Here is a 20993-nt window from a genome sequence, read left to right as displayed (position 1 = left end):
TCTTCTGTTTTTCTTGAGAAAAAGTAGTGATTTTGCTAAAACATTCTGGGGGGAAAAATACAGCAAATATCTGAAAACACTGCTGTCAAACCCTAAAAGACACAACAGAATTATACAATACAGCAATGTTATTGTCATAATGCAATTTATTTAAGCTCAGTTCTCAAATATAAAACATTCATATTTGAACAGCATCAGAGAAAATATAGTCCAGTTTCTACTTTTTTCTCTGCATTTTGAATGTAACATTTGTTTACTGTTACCACAGTAACTAACAGTGCGATTTCAGCCCTTACAGCAAATGTACCATAATAATGTAAAGATAGGACATAGTGTATTTTAATGAGCAGAAGAAAAAATAAGTTTGACCTACAAGGAGTTGTCTGAAATAAAAACCAAATCCACCATGGATAAATATTTTCTCATACATTTGTGTCACATTATTTAACTTTCCAGAGGTCCCATCTACACAGGACCTGTTTGTAGGAATGTAAAATTTAAAAATAAACGTAAAAAAAACATTAGCTATTTCCTTCTGTAATAAATCTACATCATATTAAAAGCTAAAGATGTGAAATTATAAGACAATGTGGATTTACTTAAAGCAGCCCAGAATTTCAACCTCTAGCTCTACAGCCCCCTCAGCTTTATGGAAATTTATTGTGAGTTTTTGATTATTCTTTCTTTAAATTTGCCAACCGCAACTTTTCCCCTTTTATTTGGGTCAATCTCCGAATGCTGTTTTCAGAGGGGAAAAAGTTACTGTACACTACCTGTCAAAGTCCAGATGATGAACATTGTTAATCATTTAGCAGCTAAAGAAGATATTTCCCTCGGGAGTTGGTGGACACTAAAAACAGAGCTAAATACTGGACATGGTTCTGAAAAAGTATTGTTATCCTGTGTATCACATTAGAGTCAAATTTCTATCCAGTATTTATTTTCCTTTGTCTGGTTTGTGTCTTAGGAACTAATTTGGTAACCAGCTCTGCTTTTAGCTCTCGTCAGTGTTTTGTACTAACAGGTATGTAAACTCTGCACATTGCCGTATCTGTGGGGTACGTACACACGGTCTGCCACAGTTTGATGATACACTTAATGTCCTGCCAGGGCTGTGTGACTTTTATCAACTCGGACTATTCCGAACCCGTTTTAATGATGTGCGAGTTGAAATTAGCCAGCAAGTAATTCATTCAGCAAAAAAACAAAAACATGGCTGCACATTCAGTTTGTCCTGGAGGCTCCACACAGCAAGCTAAGCTTCAATAGCTTTTTAAAAATCCCCGACCGAAGCCGAATAAGAGTGAAAAAACCAGGAGACAAAATACAGACGCCACCAGCCGCACAATCTACATCTTTAGATTTAACGTGTTTCTCACGTACGTGGACCTGATTCTATGACCATCTATCTGAACATCTATGACCTAAACACCACATGAAATGTGTAGAATACGAAAAGTTTTGGGATCCACAACAGACCTGAACCACGTAAACTTCAGTGGAATCATTCTGCAAAGTGCCTTAAAGCAAGATTCGTTTTTCCTTTCAAGTAACTTAAATAGTTGTTTCCATTAGTATCAACAGTAAGCAACAATTAAAACCCTACTAACAAGAGCTAGTACTGAATTAGAGTAATGGAATACAGCAAACTACTTCTCAACAAAATCCCTGAAAGAATCTTTGTTGACAACATCACACACACCAATAATTCTGCATAAATACAAGACCAGTTAAGTTATTGAATCAACATTGACTCGGGCCCAAAACTGTTCATTATCATCTTGACAAAACTTTCTGAAAAGAACAGCTAAAATATCAATAGACAACAGATATGCACTTAGTGAATTCTTGTTTTCTGAATATGGATTTGTACATTTTAAGTGCGGTAATAAAGTCAAAGATGTTCATTCATTGCTTTAACTTTAAGTTGAAAAAGCATCGGCCCTTGTTTTCACAATATTGAAGAAGGAACTGGACTGTAGTGCAAAACAGCAGAAGTAAACACATTTGTGTTTTTATGATTCTCATCATCTGCATCTATGAAACTATAAACTGGATAACATGGACATTTAAATAACATGTTTTTTGATCTTTGTGCAAACAGCTTTACATCCCTGTGCTTCTCAAAAGAAAAAAACATTTCTTTTAAAGGAGTCTGTTAAAACATTAATAACTTTCCAATGTGCCTAAAAGGAAACACTAGTTATGTAAACCTGAAAAATATTTTCTCAGTGGATGCTGGTGTTACTTTAAAAAGGTCTAAAAGCATTTGTGTTAAAATGTTATCGGGAAGAAATGACATTATATTTCAGGTGAATAGGAAGGAAAGGCTGTAGTGTTGATCTGTTTCTAATCACCTCATTAGAATTCAAACTGTGCTTAAGGCCCTTAAAAAAAAAAAAAATCCTATATGTGTTTCTTGTTTTAAAAAAATGACGGATTATTTACATATTTTGAAGTAACATTTTGTCACCAGTTGTGACAAGTACCTTAGTTTTTCTTGAGCTTGAATAAAGTGGGTAATCCACTTGTTGAGATGCAGGGTGTGTGTGTGTGTGTGTGCGCGCACGCATTAGCTGGTCCCACCGACTGAACCTCGTCTCGTCAGGCTCTGTGTGCTGGAGCTCAGGCCTCTGACATCTGTCAGACGGCTCATCTGAGGGGGCAAAGAAAATGTGTTAACGTTTGTTTAAACCGAAACAACTAAAGTCAAACCTTTCAGGTTTTCTAAACACACGCTGCCGCGTACTAAAGAAGTGAGGGTCAGTCAGGGTTGTTCTGTCTCATCTCATCCACAAAAAAACAAATGCAGCTGACTAAATGTGCCAGTGACACGTTAACATCAAACAAATAACAAGTGGAAGTGACTGTGTGTAAATGCACTGGTATCACCAGCAGTCGACTCACCTGAGCTCCGTCCTGATTCTCTCTGGCTCCGATATTTAACACATTCAGAGAGTTTGCTCTCTTCATCCTGCAAACAGGACACGACACCATAAAGTGGTTTGATAAACACAGATCGTTCTCTCACGGCGATACAATAATAAACTGCAGCGACTACTTTGTTTAAAAGTTTAATCTCTAATCCGATATTTCCAGGTCATTTTCATTTGTTGTGAAATTTTAAATGTTCTGTTGAATCCAAAGCCACAAACAAAGTCAGATTTCTTTTTCCTTAAACTTTACTTGTGTCAGTTTGACAAAGCTTTCATGAAGAGACGTGGCGAGTCCGTCACGCCAGAATATTACCCAGCATTCCTCTGCGTGGTTTCCACTGTATCCACTCCTCTCAGCTTACGGACCAGTTTCTCACTGCTTCGGCGTATCGACTCTCTGAGTTTGGTGAAGGAGCCGCTGCGCTTCAAGGTAACAAGTCCGTCTGGCCTGGAGCTGCTGTCCTCAGACTCGGACCAGGTGGGACGATGTTCGCCTGGAGGAGACGATGAAAAACGGATGTTTTTTATTCTCTTTCTCCTTTGTATGGTAAAACTAATGTTTATGATTCTGATGAAGCCTGCATGTTTATTAGATGGTGGAATACACATAATAAACCAAAACTGAAAAATCCTCCTCTTTGCCTTTCGACCGTCCCCTGAAAGGGAACAGCTAACCATGTCCTCTGCATCCTCTTCTCTCACACCAACTAACTTCATGTCCTCCCTCACTACATCCATAAATGTCCTCTTTGGTCTTCCTCTAGACCTCCTGACTGGCAGCTCCAACGTCAGCATCCTTCTACCGATATATTCACAGTCTCTGCTCTGAACATGTCCAAACCAGTGCCACTGTCTCTAAGCTGAACAACATCTCTGGTCTCACCACCGTCTTGAACATCTTTCCTTTCACTCATTCTCTTTTATCACACAACACACCTGACACTTTTCTCCACCTGTTCCAACCTGCCTGCACTCACCTCTTCACCTCTTTTCCACACTCTCCATTGCTCTGAACCATTGACCCTAAGTACTTAAAGTCCTGCACCTTCTTCACCTCTGCTCCCTGTAACCTCACTGTTCCACCTGGGTCCCTCTCATTGACACACATGTATTCTGTCTTACTGCGGCTAAGCTTCATTCCTCTGTTTTCCAGAGCAAACCTCCACCTCTCTAGATTTTCCTCCACCTGCTCCCTGCTCTCAGTACAGATCACAGTGTCATCTGCAAACATCGAAGTCCATGGAGATTCCATACCTCCACAGGCTTGTCATCAGGACCAACTGCCTTTCCGCTCTTCATCCTCTTCAACGTCCTCCTCACTTCACTCTTACTAATCTTTGCTACTTCCTGCTCCACAGCAGTCACCTCATATCTTCTTCATTTTCCTCATTCATCAACTCTTCAAAGTTCTCCTTCCATCCTCCCATCACAGTCCTGGCACCCGTCAATACATTTCCATCCTTATCTTTAATCACACTAACCTGCTGCACATCCTTCTCATCTCTGTCTCTCTGTCTCACCGACCTGTACAAATCCACCTCTCCCTCCTTATGTGTCCAACTTGGCAAACAAGTCCTCGAATGAAATCCACAACAGCATAAAAAGAGGCAGTTTGTACCTTCCACTGATCCAAACTCCTTTTCGTGTGCTCTGGTCAGGATTTCTTTGTAAAGAGCTTCAGCTTGTCTGTATTTTCCCTGCTTAAGATAACATGACGCCTGAGGAGGCAAAGTGAAGTTACACTTAGGTCATTGATCGTTTATGATGAAAACATGAAGACTGAGACACAAATTTCCCTCCCGTCTCACCAGGTTGTTCTTGGTTTTGGCCACGTTGGCATCGTCTGGACCCAGTTTGCTTTGGTAGATGTGCAGAGCACGTTCGTAGTACTGCTCCACCTCCTGGTACTTGCCCTGGTTCTGACACAGCAGAGCCAGGTTGTTCAGCTGCTTGGCCACATCTGGGTGGTCCATACCCAGAACCTGAGGGGGCATTCAGACACACACAACATGAGGAGGGCGGACATTACACTTCCACACCTGTAACAATTAAAGTATGTATGTAGCTCAGTTGGTAAGGCAGTGATCATAAAGAGTGATCCTCGCTCCCAGTGTCGAAATGTACCTGGGCAAGACTCTGAACCCCAAGTTGCTCCTGGTGGGTCAGGTGAGCACCTTGCACGGCAGCCAGTTTATCAAGAAAGAAAATGTCTCTCTCAACTGTTCAAGTCTTAAGCTTTGCATGTGTTCTGTCAAACTCCAATATGCCATGTTATAACCGCCAATCTAACACACACACACACCACCCTCATAACGTGAAAACTGATAGCGCTACGGAGGTGGATCAGGGCCAAACCCCCAGGAGAAGCAACAATAATCCAGATACACCTGAATGAGTTTGAGACATGATGTGAGAAACTAGAACAAGTAGCATGAATAACAAGGCTCTTCTATTGGGGACCATGGTGAAATTTAGGAATCACTTATGTTGTATCAAAAACAAACTAAGGGCCCTCATTACTGCAGTAGTACACATAGGACACATCTTTGTGTGTGTTCTCACCTTCTCTCTGATGTCCAGAGCTCTTTTACACAGCGGCTCTGCTTCCTTGTATTTGCCTCTTTTCCCATAAAGGACGGCCAGGTTGTTGAGTGTTGCTGCCACCTACACACACACAGCAGATTTTTTTGGTTTTTGTTTTGTTGCAAATTTAATAAAAAGCAAAACTTAAAATCTGTGTTTTATGAAGACTTCTGCTCCTGAAGGAGCAGATACGTCACTGTTTCAGGTCCCGGTCTCTGGTCGTGGGGGTTACTCATCTCCTTTCCCTCAGAACCAGTTGCAGAGCTGGTTCAGACCCAGTGACTATTTTAGAACCAGTTCATTGAGTTTCAACAGCAAAAGAACTGGGTGTGGGCCAAGAAAACTGGTTCTAGAGTACTGCAAACTCTTTGCTGCTCCAAAACCAAGAACCACTTTTGTCGGTGGCAACAAGAGTAAACACAGCTGCACTGTAAAAGGTAAAAACTGATGAAATTGATGCTCAGTTGACACTAGTTAAAGGTTAATAAAGGCTTATGTTACTACAATAAGTTCAGTGTTTGTCGGTGATATTTCACACGGTTTGTATCAAACATAACTGCAGAACAAAGCGATCATGATACAAATGTGTTTGACCAGCGGTGTCAGGTAATCAGGCTGCATAGATCACAAGATGGCGACTCTTTTCCTAGCAATTAACAGGATGTGACTAACTTCACATCCGCTTTACACAAACAGGTGTCATTTCCAGCCAGTTCACTTTGCCTCTGCCATTCAAGCTCTCAAGCTTCATTATTCATCATTGAGTAGATGGATGAGTTTTTTATTCGTTTTAAAATTAACTCCACACCAAACTGTAACTATAGTCCAGATTAGATTCATTATGTGTCTGACATCATCTACATGTGGATTAATGAAAAAAAAAAAAAACAACTTACAGCTGGATGGTCCATTCCAAGAGTTTTCTCCCTGATCGCCAAGGCGTCGTTTAGCAGGTTGGCTGCTTCTTTGTATTTGTTCTGGTCTCTGCAGAAAGAAAACAGACAAACTTTTTATAATAAGTCATATAGTTATAAATAATAAAGCTTCTCCGAGTACGAAAAACACTGTAGCTTGGTTAGTTTTACAACTACTGGTTTTCTTATAGCTACGAAGTTTTACTGGTTTTCATTTGTTCCTCATATTGTTTTAGAAGGAAGTGTACAGTCACACTGTTTGATACATAAATACAGAGATTTACACCGATTAGCAAAAGTTTTAGTAAACATGGCTGCAACTGTTAATTTCCAAACATTGTTTTGTGTTTGTCTTTCACAAACAGGGAAGTGGAAGTGTGGGTTCACATTCTAATGATTAGACTGTGTGAATTTACAGTGAGTAGAGAATAATACACATTTTTTAAGTATAATCCTTTGTTGCTGTGGTAACTGGTCTCACCTGTAAACCAGCGCCAGTATGTTCAACATGGTGGCTACATCTGGGTGAGTGTGGCCTGAGGACTTCTCCAGGTCTTCCAAAGCCTTTTGAGAAATTTCCATCAGGAGACACAGACATGTTCACATTTATTTCTAATAATTTTCCTCTGAGATTTCCGCAGCATTTTGGGCAATGTTTGGTTAAACAACTCGTCTTGTTTAAGGAGCTGGAGGTGGATCCCATCTCACCTGTTTGCAGAGCGGCACAGCGACCTCGTATCGTCCCTGGGAAGCGTACTGGATGACCAGGTTGTGGAGCGTTCGGAGGCGAGCGGGAATCTCGTAGCCGCCCTGCTGGGCTGCGGCCGCTGCGCTGCTGTGGCGAGGCTGCGACACTGAGCAACACAAAGGACATTGTTCAGGGCACAAGCAGAAGAAATGACTGATGAGCAGGACCTTCTGAAGCCTCTTCACAGATGGATTAAAATGAGATTAGACCAAGATTCTGACCAAAATGAATTCAATTAATTATCGAGTAGCACTTCACCTGATATAATAATCGATATAATCAAGGATTTAAACAAATACACCGTCTAAAGCTTTGTTAGGATTTATTTCATCGCTCTTTTTACATTATTGATTTTCCCTCATCTCCTTTAATCTCCCTGCTTGTGAGGCTTAAAATGTGACCAAAGACTTTTAAATGTGTCAAGAGGTTAAGAGGTAACAACAAGTCTAAAGTTTTCTGTGGAGGAAGTTTTTTCCGCTGCTAATTTAAATTAAAGGAAGAGGAGAGAAAGGAAAAAAAAAACAGGAGACACAGGCAACTGATCCACAACAGTCTGAATTATAAAAGTCAGTGGGGGAAAGTGGCTTATTTAGACATCTATGAAGGATTAGGGGTTTGTGTAGGAAAAGAACTAGGATGACATCGCCAGTTCACCCGTTAACAATCTCTGCTTTCATTCATTCACTCAGCTGTGCGTTTCTATCTGCAGCAGTTGGATAAAGCCCATTAGAAACCTGGTTACACGTGTACATGGCAGAGGAATCGGCGTCCCGGGGGAAACCAGCTTTTCCGTTTACGCGATACTTAGGAAATCAGCTTTCCAGAGACCGACGGCTATAACCTGGTTACTCAGGTCCATGATTGTAACACAACCCAGTGCAGTCTTACTCTGTGTCTGCTCTTCCTCTTCAGCAGGGAATAGGTCGTCCAGAGACTCTTTGTTGGAAGACGTGTCTTTGTCATCCTGACGACATAAACAAACAGGAAATGCAGATGAATGATGTCATCATGTAGGCATAGTGTTTCTATTCTGATTAAAAAGAGAAGCATGTTGTTGTAATGCTCAGAGTGACACAACCCACAGAACTCAGATTTACTGGGCGTTTAATCTTCCTTCATGTCGCTTTTGCAACACATTTAATGTCTGATTAATTTCAAGCATTTACTGAATCAACCCGTTTCCAGGTGCAGCGTGTACCATCTGTGCAGCACTAAACTCTGTGTGAGGAAGACGTCACTGGAGCCACAGACACAGAAAACATTGCATTCAAATGTTGTCAGTTGGCCAGAAACACACATTACATTTCTCTGTGTTTTTTGGAATGTGTCCTACCAATCTGCCCCATTTTGCTCTTTTCTTTTCTCTCTCCACTTTCCACTCAAGGCAGATGGCTGCTCACCCTGAGCCTGGTTCTGCTGGAGGTTTCTTCCGTTAATGGGAGTTTTTCCTCTCCACTGGTACTTAGTGCTTGTTGAAGGGGGAATTGAAATTGTTGGTTTCTCTCTATAAATCTTTATAGTCTTGACTTTATTCTGTAAAGTGCCTTGAGATGACTTTGTTGTGAATTGGCACTATATGAATAAAGTTGAATTGAATTAAAAAACTCACAGGTTTAGAAAGGTCTACACCAATCTTTCCTAGTTTTACTCGGCTCATGTTTCAGGAGGTTTTCCCTCGTTACAGACACAGAATAGGCCGGTGACCAACTCCTGTAGAAAACTATGCTGCTTGAATAAAGAGCAGACTCTTAGACTCTTAGTGCTGCCAGCGTTGGATCATTGTTATGTGACCGCTGCCTGGCGAAGGAGCCTAATGCCTTTCCTGAACATGCACAGACATATCTGTGCCATGTTGGTGCCATGTGGTCTCACCAGCTGCAGCTCGTCCTGGTCATATTTGCGTATGGAGGACATGAACTGCAGGTGTCTGTTCTGCTCCTCCAGGGTGACCACCTCCTGCTCGCGGTCCTGCAGCCGCTGCTGAGCCCCGGCCAGCTCGTCCCTCAACCACTGGTTCTCCTGACAGAGGCGACGCACCTGAGGAGGAAACAGAGCAGGAAGGGGAAAAAATGTGATGAGGAGAAAAGAATGAAGGAGAGAGTTCTTTGAGAATAGTTCTCTTCAGGGCTGTAGAAATTCATAATGTGATAACTGTATGCACATAATGTAACAAGTGAAGCAATAATGTAATAACTCATTACATTAAACAATTAATATCTTATGTGTTCAGCATTTCATTTACATTATGCACAACTTGTTACACTACCCACTTTTACGACTTCATACTGCAATGGCCAAAAAAATGACAAGAGAAGCAAAAGTTTATTTCATCTCTCCCCAGAGGAAACATAATAAAGACCTGCTGCCTCACCTGAGCTCGCAGCTTCTGTTTCTCTGCCTCCAATGAACCGAGATGAGCCGACAACGCCATCATCACCTGAAGGAAGGAAGGTAGTTGTTTTGCAACACTGGTCTCTCATTGAGAACAATTTCTGTCTCTTTCTAGATGTTTTGTGTCTCTTTGTGGTTGTTTAGCATATTTTTGCCTTTAAGAGGATATGAACAAGACAGGTTTTAAATGAGGTGAAGAAGTACTGCATTATAAGAAAAATTGGTTTCTGGAATTGTGAAAGGTCAGAAACTATTTAAGTAGAGCCCAAGAATAAACATATAAACCAGAAAATAATAATCATTTGGTCTCTTTAGAGATAAAAAAACAAAGCTTTTAGTCAATACAAAAGCAGAAATTGATTTTATTTGTACCTGTGCCTCGCTCAGCCCCAGCTCTATCCTCTCCAGCGTTTGGCGGATGATGCCGCTCTTCTCCTGCTCCACGCTGCCGCTCTCAGCTGCCGGCCGGCTCTCCACTGCCTCCTGCAGGCTTTCCAGCAGGCTGTGGTTCTCTCCTCTCAGAGCCTCCAGCCCCGCGATCACCTGCTGCGTGTTGCACAGAATCTCCTCTGCCGACAACATGACTCCAACTCTGAGCTTCCTCCTGTCACAACAAAGTGGTATAAGCAGCAAAATAAGTCGTGACATAACTGGAGGGTGTTGTACTTGTACCATCTTGTACTACAGTAAAATGGTAGGCGCTGCTCATCTTTCAGTTCATCTTTCAACAGGACAACAACCCTAAGCACACAGCCAAGATAACAAAGGAGTGGCTACAGGACAACTCTGTGAATGTCCTTAAGTGGCCCAGCCAGAGCCCAGACTTGAACCCGACTGAACATCTGTGGAGAAATCTGAACATAGCTGTGCATCGACGCTCCCCATCCAAGCTGAAAGCAGAACGGGAGAAACTGCCCCACAAATAGGTGTGACGAGCTTGTAGCGTCATATTCCAAAAGGCCTGATGCTGTAATTGGTCCTAAAGGTTCTTCAACAAAGTATTTAGCAAAAGCGATGAATACTAATGTGATATTTGTCCGTTTTTTTATTTATTTTCAAATTCTTTAAAGGCGTAGTGATCTTAGTGTATGTAAACTTCTGACTCTGAAGAAAGTAAGAAAACAATCAATAAAAGATTTTTTCTAATTATTCTGGCATTAAACAAACAGAAATATTTTGATAATTCTAACTGACCTAAAACAGGAAAAGTTTACTCTGATTTACTGTCAGACAGTGAAAAAAACAAAAAAGTTGAGTTTTTTTATAGTGTATTTGAAACATCTGATTTTGACTGTAGATAACAGATGTACAGTACTAATTAGTCCTTTTTTGATATAATAAATGAACAGAAGAGCTGTGATTTCTTCTTAATGTCAATGATCAAGTGTATTTCTGGAGCTGATAAATAAGAAGATGGATTTGATGGTTTTGGTTCAAACACTGACATTTAGCAGCACGAGGGGAGTTTCTATTATTAACAACGAACAGCAGACAAAAGTGTGTTTTCAGTTTCCTCTTTTCTGGTCTGAACTGGGAAGAGTCAGAGCAGAAGTGGCAAATGGAACTAAATGCAAAGGCTACAACAGACAAAGTAATGATCATTATCCAATCAGCAACAACAGGTCTTCAGCTGTGTCCACTTTAGTTTGTTCTGCAAGTTGAAGACAGTCAAAACTGTCAAAACACTGGCTAAATCTTAGGATGCAGTTGAACAATGATTCGTTCCCTCCGGACTCTGTATATAACTGTGATTAAACTTATAGTAACAATATTCAATATGTTTGTTCAGTATTGATGTAGGGCATCACACAATATAGTTCATTAAAGAACTGATTAAAAACCTAATTATTAATATTTTAAATCTTGGACATACATGGAAAAGGGCACAGACGTAAGCTGGAATAAAATATGTATTAACATTGTTTTTCTTATGTTGCGGCAGATTTAAACATAAATGAACAAGTCAGGATTGTAGTTGGTTACGACTATTATAGTTTGTACTATTGTACACTATAAGTGATTGGGACATTTTTATCAAATTGTTTATGCTGCTGACAAAATCTAAACTGAAAAAAAATTATAATTCGATGCATGGATGACGAGTTTATGTGGAAAATAAACGAGGACACCTTACATCCATTTGGGGGTGGGTAGGGAAATATCCCCCCAGTTACCTGATGTTTTATTATTTTGACAGATCGTTTTAAGCATCTTTGTTGTTTCGTGTCCTTGACGCTTTATACTAAAATAAAACTCACAACGCACGTGCCGCGTGCACAGCTGACAGTAATTAGAGCGCAAAACAAGCGATCAACCCGCAGAATGATCGGCGTTAAATTACCTGGATTACAGGCTCATCGCGGTGTCTGTGCGGCGCAACAGGCCTCGTCGTCCGTTTCCAAACGTTTATTAAATCATGTGTTTATGTGCAAAACTTAAAAAAAAAAAGAAAAAAAGAGAGACACGAACTCAGCTGGTTAAACGACGACTGCGTCACATTACGAGACACTTTATCATTTATTTGAATAAAATCCATTTAGTCCGGGGTCAACTTGCACCGGCCGCTGATTTACGACACATTTTGGCAGAATTTCATATTTCCGCACATGAGCAGGATGAAAACACAAACGCGCAGGGAAACTTCACGTCAGACCCACAACAGCAGTTATTTCTAGCCTACCTGCTAAGTCCACACTCCGCCGGCGCGCATTTGTCTGTTTCTCCACTCAGCTACTTTTGCTCTTTTTACTCAGAAGGCGGAACTTTACATTTGAAGCGGAACATTTGAGCTCTCGGCATGTTTTAGGTTGTTTAGCGTTGAACAGGTGGGACGCTGAGAACCACTAGAAGCTGTAAATCATTCACCTGTCGCCTCCTCGGATCCCAGCTCGTCCTGACAGCGCAGATCCACCGGCTTCCGGTTCAAACCTTCAAAGTAAATGTCCCATCAATGCACATGAGACTGTCGCTGCATTTTAGTGTTTACTTTAATTTCACTAACTTTGTGTTTGGGTGGTGAGAAACACTGGAGTGAATGTAGGAGTGTTACAGAAACATAATTATTTTCAAAGGGAAACAGGGAATTCAAGGAACAGTGAAATTAATCCGACTTGATCTCGGACTCTGGGATGGATTTAGAATCCTGATCGGAAATAAACATGGCTGCTTAAAGAGGAGCCGTCCTGGATATGAATCGAGTGGAAATATTATTTGCATGCAAAATATAAATTTAAGTGATCGCTTATGTGGAATGTACTGTTGAAATGGTTATAGGTTGTGCTTCCTGCTTATATGTTTTTAGTTTAAGTTAATATTGTGTTTATAATAGGCAAATATATTTCTGTATCCTGGACAATACCTTCGCTTTTTGGAGGCTAAATTTAGTTTAACAAAAACTCCAAAGGTTTGTCAGACTTAACATTGCTTCAACGCAATTTATTTCCTATACAAATCTGGATGGATATTTGTGTTTATTAGCAACACGTTATTATTTCAGATACAGTTTTACCGAATAACAGAAAACAAAGAAAGGAAATCAAAACTTCTGTTCCAAAATAATGTTTTAAAATCTTTCACCAAAACTGCCAATCGTCTTTTATTTCTTGAAATTTTTTAAACTAAATGAGCAACTGTGTATATCCTCAGGAAACAAATTGTTAAATTGCTCATAAAACACATCCTGTCAGAAAATAACACATATAATTCATTCTACTGTGTGTTTAACTTAGTAACAACCCCATAAATCAGCTAGTTTTCAAAGGATGACTCGGTGAGGACTGCAGCATTATGATTCTGACAAGATAAACATGAAACACACAAATACACTAATGACATCACCAACACTTTACCTTTAGTTAAAAAGATATTAAAGTATTGTGCAGCAAACTGAGATACCTGGTATGACTGAGATAATTAGACAAACTATTTTTTTTCTTTGTCCTGTATCTATATTTTAAAAAGTATATCAAAACCCATTGCTTTTACTCTGAAAGCAACTTGTCATTACTTCCTGTATCTGTCCAGTTACGTCCTCTTGAGTGGATGGAGCAGAGCAGATTACCTGATCACATATTTCCCAGCATACACTGCAGCACCGGGGGGGGGGTCGGTTGGTGTCCCGGACAAAGCCACCTATCAGCCGGAGCGATGAACTGCCTGCAGGAGGATAGAACGGACACACAATGTGCTTCACCCCGTGCAGATGAAAGCATTTTACCAAAGCCACTAAAGCGTTTAACATGAAAATAAATGAGTGTTCATCCAATGATCATAATTTAAAATGCAAACCGTTTTACTTTCATGTTTTGTTTTGCAGTGTATTAAATTCCATTTAGATAAATAAAATGTACTGTAAATAATTTGAACAAATATTTCTACAGTAAATAAACCTTAAACAGGTGAAAAGAGAAAAAACACTTTAGTATTCCTACTTATTACTAACAAACAGGTGTGGTCTGTTTTAGCTCCTGTTTGTTTTTGCCGTGTTGATTCCATCATGTCACAGATTAACATGATTCAGACGGATTACCTGTGGGGTGTGTGTGTTTTGCAATGAGCTTTCAGGAAACAGTTATCTTGAGTAAGATCTAGGTTTGACCCCCACCTGTCGTTCCAAACACATGTCCGACGACCCTGTAAAATTGCATTTTTTCATCTCAGACACGCAGCCAAACTCCCCCCCTGCCTCTCCCTCTGCGACGCAGAAAGGCTGGTCCACGCCTTTGTCTGCTCCAGGCTGGACTACTGCAATGCACGTCTCACTGGGATCTCTGGCAGAGGCCTTCACAAGCTCCAATACATTCAAATCATCAGTGCTGCCAGGATCCTTATGAGGGTGCGGAAACATGAGCACATCGCTTCCGTTTAGAAAATCATTACTTTTTCTTTTATTATGCTGTTATTTTATGTTTTTTTATGTTTTATTCTTGCTTTTATTCCGTCTGTGTAGCACTTTGAGATTTGTCAACAAACGTAAAAGGCTTTATAAATAAAATGAATTATCATCATCATCATTATTGAAGAACACAAAGTAGCAGATTGTGTATGGAAAGAATGTTAGCACTGCAAGTAAATTTCTAAAAAGTTACTCTTACTACAAGTAGAAAAATACATAAAGGTTTTCCTTAAACTGCAGTACTTGGTGCACGCTCTAAAATGAACTGACAGAATCATTGTACTGGGTTGGATATTTACTAATGCATCCGGAGGCTCACTAACCTGAGCCTGTAGGACTGTTTATTGTAGATGGCCCCCTTTTCTGTATTTATCCATTCATGTTCCAGCCATGCTGCTCATGCAAATGACCACAAAGCTGAACTAAAACTAGTCATCTAGCACAACATATTCAGGCAGTTTGCAGGATGCACTTCAGAAAAAGTCTAGTCTACTTTAAAATAAAGTCAAACTTCAAGAAGACGAACAAACGGGGACCATGGTGTGTAAGTGTGTGTTCTACTACACGTGCCTCCTCTGTGTGACAGTTATATGAGCGGACTGACGGGTCAGCTCAGCTGTCAGCTCGGCAGCAGCTGACTGTGGTAGGGGTGCAGGCAGGGCCCAACCATATAAGGTCACTGCTCCCCAGGGGGGAAACTGCTCCAGGCCTCTGTGCTCCCTACACAAGGCTCGTCACATACTGAGAGTCATGGGTTCGGGGCTGGGACTGGGGTCAGGAGGTCAACTAGTCATCCTCCAAATCAGAGCAGCTCCAGAGTGATGCCGGCTCTACAGTGAAAGGCCAGATGCTTTGACACTTCTTCGCCTCAGCAACATGCAACAAACTAAGCAGCGAGTTGTTACTGCTTCCTAATGTTGTACAGCTGAAGAAGATACAGTAGAACAGCAAGCAGATTTTTCTATGTTACATATCATTTTTTTTTTTGGTCCATCTTTTCTTGTTTGCTGTTTACATTTTTATACCCAATAAATTGTCATGTGTAATCTGGTGTTCATGCGCTGTTTAGCTTTTTGTGTGTTATGTGCCGTTTAATATTTGTCGCTGTCTGTAAAGTTGGTCAGAAGTGTTCTACTATATACAGAAATTCAACTGACTAATTGACTATTAACATACAGTTGGCGATCAGGCAACAAACATGTCATATTTTCCTCTTATAACACCGTAACAGCAATACAGTTTTCCTTTTTTGAGTTGTTTCAACCTCCAATTAAATTCTAGGTCAATATCAAATGCTAGAGATTATGCATGTACGTTTTTAATGCCTAATAAATCTACAAACAGATGCTTATGTCTACAGTGGTTTGCTGGGCTGAGGATTCAGCACTAAAATGAGCAAATATATGATATGAAGCAAAATTTAAATTAGAACTGAGTTTCGACTTTGGACAGTACTGAGTCTCAACAAGTTGCTGTTAAAGGGTTAAACAACAAGTTGTCAGTCTCACAGGAGACAAGTGCTGCAGCGGCTGAGATAGATGTGTACATTTAATGACAGGCACATTAAGTTATTAGTTTTCGATAGTGATGAAGACAATTCAAAGTTTAAACAGTCACTTACAGTTGTCATAACCTCCTGTAAGGCTGCTGGCGGCACCGGGACTAATGATCAGTCCTAATTACATCCAGCTGAGGCAGCGCAGTGTAGCAGCGAGGGAAGGGAGACGGGGGAGGGGGACTTTTTAGGTGAGTAACTCCCTTCCCTTTAAATACTGAATATGTGGCCTACTACTGTGTTTATGTGAGATTAGTCAGTGAAAGGAACCACTTAGCGTTTAATTGCTGACTTTACTGGCTCCAGATGTCCATTGTCTTGTGTTGACTGATCTCCAACCTCCTGAATGAAAAGTTACGCCTCATTAAATTAGTTCAGCCTTCTAAATATCTTACAGAAAACTATGAATGACTTCTTAATGTTTTTATTCTTTGCACAGGTTTTTAATGTTGAAGGTCACATAGCTTTGCTATTTCCGGCCATATGCATATTGATGCCATGCAGTTTATAGAGGGAAACAAAATGTTGACCCCAGTGTCAGATACAGTGAGAAAGTAAAAACCATTGGTTATTGCGATTAATCCGAATTTTGCTTGTAAAGTTGCTATAAAGACTGTTTCACTCATATTCCAGTGGATGATTCACACACAGTTTTTCCTGTAGCATGTCGACCAAATATTTTTTGGTCACTACATGCATCAGCCTCATGAGAAAGACGACTATAATGACGCAAGACATTGCATCTCTCTGAGGACACGTAACGCTGCCCATCATTACAATCAGTGCTCAGTGCTAAAAATAACAACATCATGACAGTGCATGTCTAATAATGTGTCTACACTCCGCTCTCGTTTCTGATTCACCCACAATGAAACACAATATATCGGATTCTGGCACTAAATAACAGAAACTATATTTCTTGCACTTTTCAGTGGGTATGTAAATGAGATCAGTGAAATCCTAACACAGCTGAAGATGCCCAACAGATGGCCGACGGCAGTGTGGGATCACAGCGGAGGCTGAAGTGTGTGAACGAGTGTGTACATAGATATGAATACACAGAAAAAAGATCCGGCATAGGGTAAAACATGAACGCATGGATATTTGTATGTAGACACAGATGAAAACACACACTGAGAACTCAGCCGAGTTAAATGTTGCAGCTGTCTCAGGCAACAACCCACCGATGCTAAATTCGAAGATTAATAAGAACAATGACAGACACCAATAATTTGCACAAGTAGAGATGGAGCTGATGGAATAGCAACATATTATCCCATGTACAACAGGCCTGCTCTCCGCACCTACTGATTCATGAATTAATACATTAATTCAGCAAGGTTTTTATTATTCTGTCATCTTCTCTGTCTTGCTGCTGATCTGTAAAAGACATTTGAATGTAGGGAGTCTGACAAGTGGATGAACATTTGGAGGGACGGAGGGAGGGGCAGACAGACAGACAGCTGATTCGATGCAATTTAATCGGGAGAACTGGAACTGGAGATCGGAGGACCCGGTGAAGTGGCACTAAAGATAGAAATGCACAGTTCATCTCAGCCCCCCCCCCACATAAGTTACTCAGGTAGCTCATGGTTCATTAGACGCTCACCACCACACACAAAAAAAAACTAAACAACACAAAACAGAAATTCAAAGCTTTGCAGCAGTAAAACATACTTGTTGCCTTAATGTTTGCTGCTCAGTGCAGATAAACCACAAATAGTGTGGTTCCCTCCAGTATTTCAACAGCAATACACACAACCATTGAGAACTATGAGAACACACACTCTTGAGATCTGCTCACTCTTTTATAATGCTGTTGATTTTTGTAATGTCCTCCGCTTCTTATCAATTTTGTCATAATAATCACCTTCATTGCCACAATCATTGTCAGAGTTCCTACAAAGGGATATTCTTACAGTTACAATAGACTGAGAGAGAGTCAAACTTCTGCACAATGACGAAAAAACGATCAACAATCCGTCCATTATGTTTCCATTTATCCTGCTCCTACTATACGGTTCCAGCTGTACAAATACTTAGTAACTATATTGGACCATGATTTAACAAGATTGTTGCACTCGAGAAAGCTCAGAGTTCTTCTCAGAGTTCTTCTCAGAGTTCCTCTCCATCTTCTGTTCCTGTGTGACTGCTGGTGGTTTGGACTGTTATTCCCTGCAGCTTCTGCCATCGTTCGCTCACCCGCTCATCCTGCTGCTACCCATGGACTCAGGCAAATGCTCTCAACACTACAACTCATATTTCTGAAGAGGTCTGATAAATTCACAGTTTTCTAACTCCATGCTCACAGCCACCTGACATAACCTTACGGAATTTATCAGGTGTCATGCTGCTCCCTGTTTTCTCACACATGCAGTAGTGATCCCTGACTATGATGTGTAAAATCAGTGGAGCTCTACTTTCTGGGCACAGTCCATTTACTGTAGATCAGCATTTTCCTTAATGATCAATTGTTTTAATGACCTAGATCAAAACCTCACATCAAGGTTAAGCACTTTTCACTGTGTAACACTCCTAACATGCATGTAGGTCAACAGAGTTGTCTTACAAATGAGTCTATTTGCGGGTTCCCCAAAGTGCAAACATGATTTTTTTCCCTGCTCTGGCTCAGGACACGAATGTCTCAAACAGTTAGTCCAAGTCAAATCTAAGGAATCCAAACAAGGCATACATGTCCCCTGGATCCTGGCTGCTGCTTGTGAGGACTCTTTCTTGACAGAAATGCTTTCCTTGGAGTTTACGAACTCAACTTCCTGTATCTACACAAGAGTGAAGAGGTCATTTTTTTGTCAGCTTAAGAATTAAAAACTATATCTGAAAGTCAAAGTCACAATAAAAAGAGACAGAACAAAGCAAGACTTTGAACTTCTTGACAAATGATGCCATAATTATGTCGACAGAAACGTCACAAATCTGCATAAGAGGAACATGACCATGACTGCCAGCTAGTTCCTGGCACCACGCATGTGTGAACGTGTAAAGGCAACCTCAACTGCTCCCTAAGGCCTTTGCTGTGAATAATCTGGTATCAGACTGCGTGCCAGCTCAAGTGAGGTTTATAAGCATATATCCCAAGCCTTACGTTGTGTTTTCTAGGAATCTGGATGCACGAATGATACAAACCAGCACCACAACACAAACAAACAAATTGGAGAACGTGATGCTGAAATCACAAATGACTGTGATTGGGCAGGGGGAGCTACACACAAGTGGCAATATTTCTTATTGTATTTCTTGTATTCACGTCCACCCCTGGGAAAAATGAATGGTTTGAATGCTTTACACATGTGAATAGTCCTTCTCACTGTATAACGTTGACCTCTGAATCCTTTGGAAATGGGCTGATGTGCAGCAATAGTTGCTTCTCTGAGACCATTGCTCCTTCTGTCCCTCTTGTCATCGTGTTAACACACAACAAAGTGCTTCAGAACAGCAAACTGCCAAAATGTATTTATAGACGTCTGCAGACCTGTTAATGACGGGGATGCTAACATTTGCACATATATCTGGCTACAGTATACTGTATGTATGCATGCATTCATAGCTCTGTACCCACACACACTGCACCAACTCTACAATGACATGTGTCTCTGTAACAAAGCTCAAGCTGTGCAAACCTTTTCATCTGTTGCATCACACACCATCAGGACCACCTCACGTGCTTCCTAACGACAGACATCTGAAACCAACACTAAGTGATGTATTGCACTGCATATTATTTCATGTGTGTTTAGTTGTCTCAGTTTTTTGGTACTTTCACTTATGAGAATAAGCATAAATGATTCACATAGTGTCCCAGCTGGTTACACAACTGTCCTTGGTGCCAGTTCTCGCAGGGCAGCTGCAAGGACCTGGAGTTGTTTGGCTCAGAGGTAGGGGAGTTGTATGAATGTGTGTGTGTGTGTGTGCATGGAGGGAGGGCTGGGGGATAAAGTGACAGTCTAAATTGGGCAACTGGATCTGTTCCACAGTGGCATAAGAGCAGAACTAACTGGTTTCAATGAGCGGAATACACCTTTAGGTTTTTTTGACCAGGATTTGTGGCACAGGACGCAGTGCAGGTGTAACATGGTACATTATAATGTGTAAAACAGAGTTAAGAGTAAGTAACAGAGTTGTGTGTTTTGCTTCACAGGGACCATTAACTGGATTCTCTAGGTTTCTTGATTAGTACAACTTTTATACTTTACAGCAATTCTTCCACTACAGCCCCAACTCTCTCTAGTTGATCTGGTAACAGAAGGTGTGCGTGAGCGTTCGTGCGTGAGCGTTCATGCGTGAGCGTTCGTGTGTGAGCGCTCGTGTGTGAGCGCTCGTGTGCTCACAGCGGGAAAGCAACCTGCAGCAACATGAAGAAAGACGAATTTGTAAAATCATGTGTGTGAATGTTCAGGCCAAAGCCGTGAAACCGGAGCCTGTGAGGACACCTGTCCTCTGCAAATGTACAAAAGCACGCTGAAAATACCCCATCCTGGCCACTGTACATACGTATGTACATACAACCTCCTATCCAATATATATTTTCAGGGTTTGCTAATTAAAATCTGATGGCAGGCAGAGCTCCAGTTACTCTGCTTCACCTCTGCTGTTGGGGCAGTTATGAAACGGTACATATGCTTGTCCATACAATCTTTAGGTGTCAAAGCCATCAGACCACTGCTGCTGAGACCCGACCAAGTGAAAGAAAGTGAAAAAAAAACCAACATAAAGGTGCATATCTGTTTGGCTTGTTCATTTTTATCTCTTTAAGGCTGAACTCTGATCTCACCACAGTTAGTTACGAATGTCCATAGCTGGGATATATATGTATGTGGATGAGTTTGTTGTGGAAAAGGACAGAGACCTATCATGCGGCTACAAGCAGGCAGAAGTTGAAAGGTTGGACAGAGCGGCTGCAGCTGTTGCCTTGTCTCTCATCTTGACTGTTGTGTGATGTTCGCTCTTGCCTTTT

At 40.9% G+C, this 20993-nt stretch overlaps 1 protein-coding gene across 4 annotated transcripts; it reads right to left on the bottom strand.

Annotated features, from left to right (window-relative positions):
* Positions 1-126: 126 nt before the first annotated feature.
* Positions 127-12487, bottom strand: klc3 (kinesin light chain 3). 4 transcript variants are annotated; one of them, XM_067506816.1, is made up of 14 exons: positions 12438-12487; positions 9945-10176; positions 9553-9618; positions 9054-9218; positions 8070-8145; positions 7142-7287; positions 6915-6997; positions 6416-6503; positions 5499-5600; positions 4745-4918; positions 4555-4654; positions 3250-3430; positions 2908-2974; positions 127-2656 (listed from the first exon to the last, which is right to left on the bottom strand). In XM_067506816.1, the coding sequence occupies exons 2-14, from the start codon at positions 10152-10154 to the stop codon at positions 2573-2575; spliced, it is 1542 nt and encodes a 513-aa protein (XP_067362917.1). In that variant the 5' UTR covers positions 10155-10176; positions 12438-12487; the 3' UTR covers positions 127-2572. The 4 variants fall into 4 exon arrangements, 3 of the variants coding, with proteins under 3 accessions (XP_067362917.1, XP_067362916.1, XP_067362918.1); XM_067506815.1 differs by having other exon boundaries at positions 12253-12441; XM_067506817.1 differs by lacking the exon at positions 12438-12487 and adding an exon at positions 11914-11937.
* Positions 12488-20993: the final 8506 nt, after the last annotated feature.

The sequence above is a fragment of the Channa argus genome, chromosome 6, assembly GCF_033026475.1.
Source record: "Channa argus isolate prfri chromosome 6, Channa argus male v1.0, whole genome shotgun sequence".
NCBI classification, from domain to species: Eukaryota; Metazoa; Chordata; class Actinopteri; order Anabantiformes; family Channidae; genus Channa; species Channa argus.
Note: the sequence above shows the minus strand (reverse complement) of the source record. Positions and strands in the feature narration are given on the sequence as shown.